The 8461-nt window shown below is 36.9% G+C and overlaps 1 protein-coding gene across 1 annotated transcript; it reads left to right on the top strand.

Moving 5' to 3' along the window:
* Nucleotides 1-5017: 5017 nt before the first annotated feature.
* Nucleotides 5018-7928, top strand: LOC113318521. The gene is made up of 3 exons (XM_026566690.1): nucleotides 5018-5094; nucleotides 7453-7727; nucleotides 7830-7928. Exons 1-3 carry the CDS (start codon nucleotides 5049-5051, stop codon nucleotides 7878-7880), a joined length of 372 nt encoding a protein of 123 aa, XP_026422475.1. The 5' UTR covers nucleotides 5018-5048; the 3' UTR covers nucleotides 7881-7928.
* The last annotated feature ends 533 nt before the right edge of the window (nucleotides 7929-8461 follow it).

Below are 8461 nucleotides of genomic sequence, written 5' to 3'. Positions count from 1 at the left end.
AGTTCTCTGAGTATGGTTCAAACTTCTGATGGTTCTCAAACCTAGCATTGTTATAGACAGCATGGGCTTGTTCTTAACTAACCTGACCATCCCAAAACGACCTATTGGGTTCTACTCCACAACTAGAGACTTGAGAGGCTCTAATCATATCATCAGTTTCAACAAGAGGCCTATGTTTAGGCTGATTCAATTCCAAAGCTTCTAACCTTCTAGATAAAGCAACAAATTTAGCATCTGACCCGAATCTTGTATCTACCATATTAGTGCTACTTCTATTGACCAAGAGTCTTTTAGTGGGTTCAACACAAGACTCCCACTGTTGGGATTTTTCAGAAATAACTCCTAAGAAGGTAAAAGCATCATCGACATTTTTACTAGTGAACTCACCAGAGCACATAGATTCGACCATGGTTTTGGTCGAATAGTCTAAACCATCATAAACAATTTCTACTAGTTTCATCTTATCAAATCCATGGTGAGGGCACTGGGATAAGAGATCATTGAATCTCTATAAAAACCTATAAAGAGACTCTCCCTCTTGTTGCACACTGGAACTAATTTTCTGCCTAACAACTGCAGTTTTATGCTTAGGGTAGAATTTCATATAGAAAGCAGCAACAAGTTCTTGCCATGTTTCAATGGATTCGGATGGTAGGTTATTCAGCCAGGTCTTGGCTTTATCTCTCAAGAAAAAGGGAAACATCTTAAGTTTCAAGACTTCATCAGTAAGGTCTTTTATTCTAATTTTCCCACAAATTTCCTCAAAGTCCCTAATATGAAAATAAGGGTTCTCATCATCTTTCCCTAAGAATATAGGGATCATCTGAAGAATACTAGGTTTTATCTCGAAATTAGCCATAGTGGCTGGTAATTTAATGCAAGAGGCTCGGGTAGACCTAGTAGGGAACATGTAATCTTTCAAAGTTGCCATCACTGGCACAACCGAAGTACTAGGGGTACTTTCCTCACGAAGAGACAGAATCTCAAAACTAAAGTTTCCAAAAACAGGTCTCTCAAAAGAAGAGTCTTCGAGCTCCCCGCTTTCACAAGAAGAACTTCTAGGCTCGTCACTAATCAAACGGCCAAAAGTATTTCTTTTCCAAGCCCTTTCGGGCATACACTAGAAAAAAAAAATCCTAAAGGAAGGGGGGTTCTAAGCAAACACATAGCAGGATGACTCCACCAAAACAAACCTAAAGATTTCTAGCAAACAAAAAGCATGATGGCTCCACTTAGATTGTTTCTAGACCAGCTTCTAATCTTTCGAAAAGGAATTCGTTACAATCTGAGCAAACCTCTCTGGAATCAATCCGAGTTTAAGTAAGTTGAATTGAGACGAGGGAAGCTGCGAGGAGCTTTGATACCCAAGGTCTCACTGGTATTATAAGGCGGCGCAGTCACGCATTCAACTCGCAGAAACCATCATGAACTTCAAAGTATGCTCAAAAGAGTAACCAATATTTTTCGAACGACTTTCCTATTAAGCTCGTTACCCTATAGGTCTCGTTCTAGTCAAAATTTTAAGCTTAGGTTCACGTTTGGTTTCGTTTTCCTAAGGCGGGAAAGAAGGAAATGGTGATGAAATACGAGTCCTTATCTTAATTTGGCCAGGCCTTTCCCTTTACTAGGAAATTAAAAAAACCGTATTCAAATCCTCACCATATATTCACCTTAAGGCATACAATAAACCCGTTGACAGGGGATTCGCGGGTGTTCCGAAAGCTTACCTCCCGTACCAGACGGGCGAAGAACCGCTGAAGTCGACTCGGGCCATGACTCCTATGTCATGTGCGAACCCAAGGGGACGAGACGATATTGTAATCGTCGTCCTTCCCTGCAAACAGTTTTATATTTAATGTACCCTTCCTTAGGGTTTAAAAAAAAAATGTCCAAGTCCAAAGTACAAATAAAGTGCAAAAGAAAAGAAATAAAAAAATAAAAAAAAAATAAATAATAATAATAATAATTACAAAAAATGGAAGGTCTCTAAAAAAATAAAAAATTCTCTTTTTTTTTTCATTTTTTCTTTCGCTCTTTTTTTTTTTGTCTTTTTCCTTCTCTTTTAGCTTTAAGCTTTGATTCCAAGTCTTTAGTATCCAACTTCAATCATGTAATACAAAGACACACCCAAAGAAACGTAAAAAGAACAAATGAAATAAAAAAACCCTAAATATTCTACCTAAGCACAAATCCGCGTCGGCGGCGCCAAAATTGATGTGAAATTTTTGATTGTGGTTGTAGTAAATAAGATTCGAACTCTAAGACTTGTTAAGATTAATTTTAAAGGAATAAAATAGAGAGTTACTGGGTCTAGGATTCGTCCAAACTCATATCAATAGGTTCAATTATTCATTCTCAAACAATTATCGCTCGACAAATAAAACAACATCGACTCTTATTCTTGCCGAGGTATATTCTCCAAACATTAATTATAAATCGTAAGCATGGTATATCAAACATCTAAGCAAGCATGACCCATCTAATAAAATAATAACTAATTTATTCAAATCATAATTCAATTTTAATTAAGTGCAAAAGTCAAATAGAAAATAAAACAAATTCACCCAAGTATGAAGTCCGGCTTCCTCCGTCGACCCAATGTTGGGGTTTAGCTCCACATGGTGAAAACACTCTCAAAATAATATTTCATTGCTCAAAAAGGTGTTTACAAGGAGAAAAGTTATAAAACAGGGCTTTTGTAACAGTTATAATAGTTACAGATACAACAATAAACTGTTACTAACGATGTAGCTTCTACGACTGTCACTATGTGTCGCAAGCACTGTAGATATACGACCCACGACTGAGTGTCGTTGTCACTGTTGGAAAACGACTGTCTTTGCAAGTCTGTTCTTCGTTCTTCACTGTTTTTCTGCTGCTGCAGATTTCTCAGCAACAATTCTCTCGACTATGTAGCCTCCCCAATCACTCGATACCCTTCCATGATACCTTGTGAACATATTTATACGTGATTGCGACATTGAATCTCCTCCATTATCTCCAAATAATCTTCATTTACTCGGGTTATTTTCTTTTCATTTTTATCACTGATATTGATTTTCACGCGTTCTGAAGCATCCATATTGCCATATTTAACTTCCTGACACTCCAAATAGTGGTTAGGTTCTTCCAAACACGAGCATCACACGTCTAACTCGCTGTAATCCCGTGAATATCTTCTTCCATGTACGTGCTGCCCTGTTTTCTTCTCACGGATTTTTCAGCCAAATTTGATCGAAACAAACACCCATACCAGCTTTGTTATGACATATCACGTCTACCCACTAAGTTTCAGCCTTTTAGTCTATCCATAACTCCTTCAAGAATCGATCGAAAGTTACACAGTTGAGAATAAAATTTTCCCGCCAAAACGAATTTTTGAAATGTTGAAGATGGTGTCCCCTAACCAAACTGGGGTGCGAATAGCAGGTGCCCAACTGAGGTGCCCCTTATCCAAATTGAGGGTGCCTTTAGTACTTTTCTCCGGGAGTCCAAATAGCACTTTTTGAGCAACTTTTTCCACACAAGTGTATTTCTCCAAAAACACCTACAAACACACAAACCATCAAAATTAGTACAAAAATCGAGCACTAATAATAGAGACATTGAGTACAATTTAGACACAAAAATGTGTCTATCAACTATCGCTGCTTATCTGTTGTTCCTCTTGGGCATCGCAATATTCCTTGACTCTAATGGTAACAGGGTGCATATGAACCACTTACAATACTGATCCCTTGGAGGAGGTTCATGAGTATTCATGGGGCACTGCTTTCTTGGCACATTTATTGGCGGAGATGCGTAGATCTTCTAAGGCGACAACCTGTCAATTTAATGGGAATTTCACTGTATTAAAGGTAATGTGAACTAGTTATTTTTTTTTTCCAATTAGTTCTTTTCTTATACATTTCATTGGAACGATCTTTCATTGGCGTATGTGTGGGCTTATGAACACTTCCCAACATTGTTCAAGGAGTACAAATATTTGGAGTCGTCAACGTATGGTTTGGAACCATAGCATCATGTGACTAAGAAATACTTTTTCGACAATAAAACGAATCCCAATAACAGAACTCAGTTACTCGCCATGAGAGAGGCTTTGGACTCTATCGCTGTCGAAGATGTAGTGTTTGACCCATATAAGAACGAAAGAGGAGTTAACTTTGCAAGGCATGACAGTGTAGCATTTCGCCGTGTGATGCGCCAACTTGGGTACAAACAGAAAAAAACTTACGGGTAAATCTGATGCCAAATTCTCTCATGACTTTTGTAAGGGTTCTCAACCTCGTAAACGTTATTAGACATGTCAAGCGACGATTTAGCCGACAATGATGTAATTAAATAAATATGAACAATAAATTTAACAACAATTAATAAAATAATAATTTGGACAAACAATTAGTACCATTGGATAGATCTCGAAAAGTTATGCGAAATGGACTATTAGACCGTGTCGATCGGACTCCGGACGAAGAAGATAAGAGACTCAAAAGATGGAATCAAAATCAGTCAAACTACCGTTGACCGTCTCCGTTGACTTTAGTTGACCGCGACCGTTGACTTGACCGGACCTGACCTGACCTCTGATGAGTTGCCCTTAGTAAGTTTTGAGGGATGGTAATAGTAAAACTTAATCTAACCTAAATTAGATTAATTAAGTGTTAATTAACCCTAATTAGCTAGTTAACGTAAATTTAATAACAAGAGTTATCTTCTTCTTCACGTGAATAAGCTGGAGGTGTCTATGTTTGAGGAAAAGGGCAGTAGGAGGTGTTATTGGAGATAAGAAGAGAGGTAAGTTCTACTTCAAAGAAAAATAGTAAAATGAATGAAAGAAGAACATGGACTAGGAAGAGAAAACTTGAGTGAAATGAGAAGGAGAATAAGATGATAATGATAGGATGTTGGTTTTGCAAGAGAGAGGAGTAAAGATACAAAATCATAGACTTCAATTTAAACATATAAGTTTAAGGGTGTCACTTATTTAGAGAGTGAATTAGTGAGAGAAAAAGGAACAAAGAAGTGTTCATGGTGTTTATGATGAAAAGATGATGATCATGATGGAGAAAATAGAAACTAATCTAAACAACCAAGGTAACCTATTTAATCTACTTTAGTATGTTTATAATGACATGGGTATGTGCTTGATATGGAAATAGAGTAGAATCAATTGTTTCTTTTTATTATGAAAATTCATGATTTCATGTGAAACTTGTGTTTCTCTGCCCAACATGTAGAGACTTCTTTCGGTACCTTATATTGAGAATTATAAATAGATCTATAAATATGAATTGTTTTTTATCTTGTGTTGATTATGTACATATAAAGTTCGTTCAGTTTGGTTAGGAATAGAGTGAGATATCAATGCTATAAAACCACCCGTCGCAGCTGAAACTGTGTGTAACGGTCACGAACATCAATAAGTTGGAGCAATGTTAGGTAGGTTATAGTGAGTTTTGGAAATTTTTCAGTACGAAAAAGTTGTAGAAGATGACTTCGTAATTCTAATGATCTGTTGGTTGTTGAATTTGGATTTATAGGATGTAATATAGGTACCTTGGAAGTTGATCTCTTGAACTGATTTTAGTACACCTGAAATTTCAGAGAATGGCGAGGAAGATGACTGAGTCCGATCGCTGACTCAGTTGACTTGTTTGACTCGACCCGAGTCAGACCCATTTCGGTGTATTCTTGGTGGGCCGGTTTAGTGAACCGTGTCGGTTTGGCACATGGGCTTGGGCTTAGGGCTAGAAACCTTAATTTGAGCTTTTGGACCCCTTTAGATCCGAATTAGCTTTCGGTTCCTTCTGCAAAGTTGTAGAGTTATCCGAGAGATTTCCGATGGCACCAAATTTGATCCCATTTGGATAAGTAGGTATTAATATATGCCTCAAACATTAAAATATCAGGTTATAGAACCTTTAATAAAACTAGAACTGTTAGTTATTCGACTTAGCCCATAACTGGAGACTTGTATGAAACTATGTTGTGAACTTTGTGTGAGTCTTTTTGGCTAAATTATTAGAGTGCTTGTATGATTAACATTTAGTCGATATTAACAACGATCGATTCAAAGGATGAACCGTCGGATGGAGGAATTCAAGGTAGGAGTGGCTTGTCATCAAATCAGGTGGGAACTCTGTAACCTTCTTATAATCAGTAAATTTACTTTATCTGCGAGCATGATGAGTCTTTAATTTCTGTAAGCATATTGTTTGTAATTCAATGGGTATGTTGTGTAATATGTGTTGGGTGGTTTCCCTGCGAAGAGTGTCTGTGTTTCCCCATAACTCTTGGCTAAGTTTTAGTAGGGCAATGCTACGTTGTTCGAATATTACCTAGTAGTCCGGCTTTACCGCGGTTAATTAATATTACATTGTATTGTCTTAAGATAGTAGTCCGGCTTTACCCCTGTTGATTATTACCTAGTAGTCCGACTTTACCCTGGTTGATTATTATATATATTATTTTATTTAGGGAAGTCACTCATGTGCATATTATACTTGATTGTGCAGTCTTCGTAGTATGACTCGGTTACTATGAACTTGACTAAGGAAGAAATTCTAGGTGCATGACTGGATATGGTTATTATTCGGTGACTTCAGTCAACGAATAATGATTGGGCCTTTTGTGAACCTGTTGTGCGGGTTCAGATCATAGTAATCAAAATCTTATTATATTCTAGACTTAGATGGTGGCATTGGGTTTTATGAGGTGTGCGCATTCCACGATAATATCTTACGGTACCTGAATTCATGCTATCATTTGAGACTAGAGTTATTCCTAGCATCATCTCCTCCATTGAGTGAGAAGAGGTTTGGATAACATATGTTTAGGTTGTTGAATACTTCTCTCGTAGATCCATCCGCAGGTGGATCTTTCACGGATATTACCAATATGGACGTAATATATGGGGATATGAATTGAATCAATCTTTTGCTCTATGTTATGTGTGAAAGATATTTATCGTTTTTCTTTAGTAGAACTGTGATGCATGTTAGTGATTACTGGAATGTTATAATGATAACCAATGAGCCCCCATTTGGGATGATGTGCTCACTTGTTCCCACTTCAGTTTCAGTTTTCAGAAGAGATGGCGCGCATGAACATATTCGTTTCGTAATTTGAAACTTTAGCAGATTAAGAACATTTATGGATCTTATATATATATATATATATATATATATATATATATATATATATATATATATGTGTGTGTGTGTGTGTGCTCTTTGTTTATCTGTAAAACAACATATTAATATATTCATATCATTTGAGAGTTTTCATCTATTAAGTATCAGAGTGTTTGGGAATTAGTTTTGTTTTACTTTATGCGATTATGTTCCTTAAGTTCGAAGATCTAGATTCTATTACTTCAGGTTTAGGTTATATTATTATTAGCTAAGAAGGTTTAGTATTTGGGGCGTGACAACTTTCTTCAATGTCTATCAGATGAACAGTATACGCTGGTAGTTTACAAACCAACTCCTCTACTAGTACATTGGAATGAAAGGGAAGAACAACGACTAGTGTTGGATATGGTTGGTTGGGAATTGGCGGAAAATGTTTATGAATCGGAACCGAGCTTCCTCAGAGGTCATTTGAGGTACTCTCATCCTTATATTGTACGCCCGGCCGCCGAAACAGTGCCTCCACAAGCAGAACCTCCCTCCACTACTCCTGAAAAACTTACTGTACCCGTACTTCAAAAGACCCTCACGTTGGTGGTACGTAATTCTGGTTCACTTCCTATTATTTGAATGTATATCTATAAACTTATAAAAGTTAACCTACTAATGGAATAATATGACAACAACGTTCGCGACTAGGAAAATTGGGAAACTGGTTTAAATGCAAGAACAAGAAAGGAGAGGTGCTGACCCCGGCAGAAATGAAGACAGTCGAGGAAAAGATAGACAAAATTGAAGATCCAAATGCAAAGGACTCGTGGAAGGAAACGAAGAAGAGGGTTCACAAGAAGCCAAGGACCGACTGATCTAAAATGTTTGTTACTGTTTTTTTTATAGTATTAGAACATTTATATTGGTTAATCTATGTTAAACATTGCAATTTTTATGTTTTTTTTTCAAAGCCGACACGGTTGAAAATGTAGAAACAATGCCGGTAAACTGATTTCTTTCCAGACGAAAGGAATTTAGAATTTCAGCATGGAGATACGCTTTTCTAGATAATGCCGGTATTACAATTCCGGCATTGTTAGGAAGTTATTTTAAATACCGACACTTAAACTAATATCTCTGTGTACTTATGGTGATTTTCCGGCATAAAATGAAAAAGACTTTCTAAGTCGGGACCAATTCTCGGCATTGTAAAGTTTGAATTAAATCATGCCTGCACTTACATAGCATATGGTTTAATGATTATAATTCAAACTTCCAAAAAAACAAAAGGTTGCGTAGAAGTGAACCACACATTCCAAACTACTCTTCTTCACTTTATA

The sequence above is a fragment of the Papaver somniferum genome, chromosome 10 (assembly GCF_003573695.1).
Source record: "Papaver somniferum cultivar HN1 chromosome 10, ASM357369v1, whole genome shotgun sequence".
NCBI classification, from domain to species: Eukaryota; Viridiplantae; Streptophyta; class Magnoliopsida; order Ranunculales; family Papaveraceae; genus Papaver; species Papaver somniferum.
The sequence above is the reverse complement of the archived record's forward strand: the minus strand, read 5'-3'. Positions and strand labels throughout refer to the sequence as shown.

What these genes read in the sequence shown, in the direction of transcription:
- LOC113318521 (XM_026566690.1), top strand. Translation starts at nt 5,049, where the DNA reads ATGATGATCATGATGGAGAAAATAGAAACTAATCTAAACAACCAAG. An exon ending in AACTAATCTAAACAACCAAG is followed by an intron (nt 5,095 to 7,452) that starts GTAACCTATTTA and finishes AATGTCTATCAG; the next exon opens with ATGAACAGTATACGCTGGTA. An exon ending in AAAAGACCCTCACGTTGGTG is followed by an intron (nt 7,728 to 7,829) that starts GTACGTAATTCT and finishes GTTCGCGACTAG; the next exon opens with GAAAATTGGGAAACTGGTTT.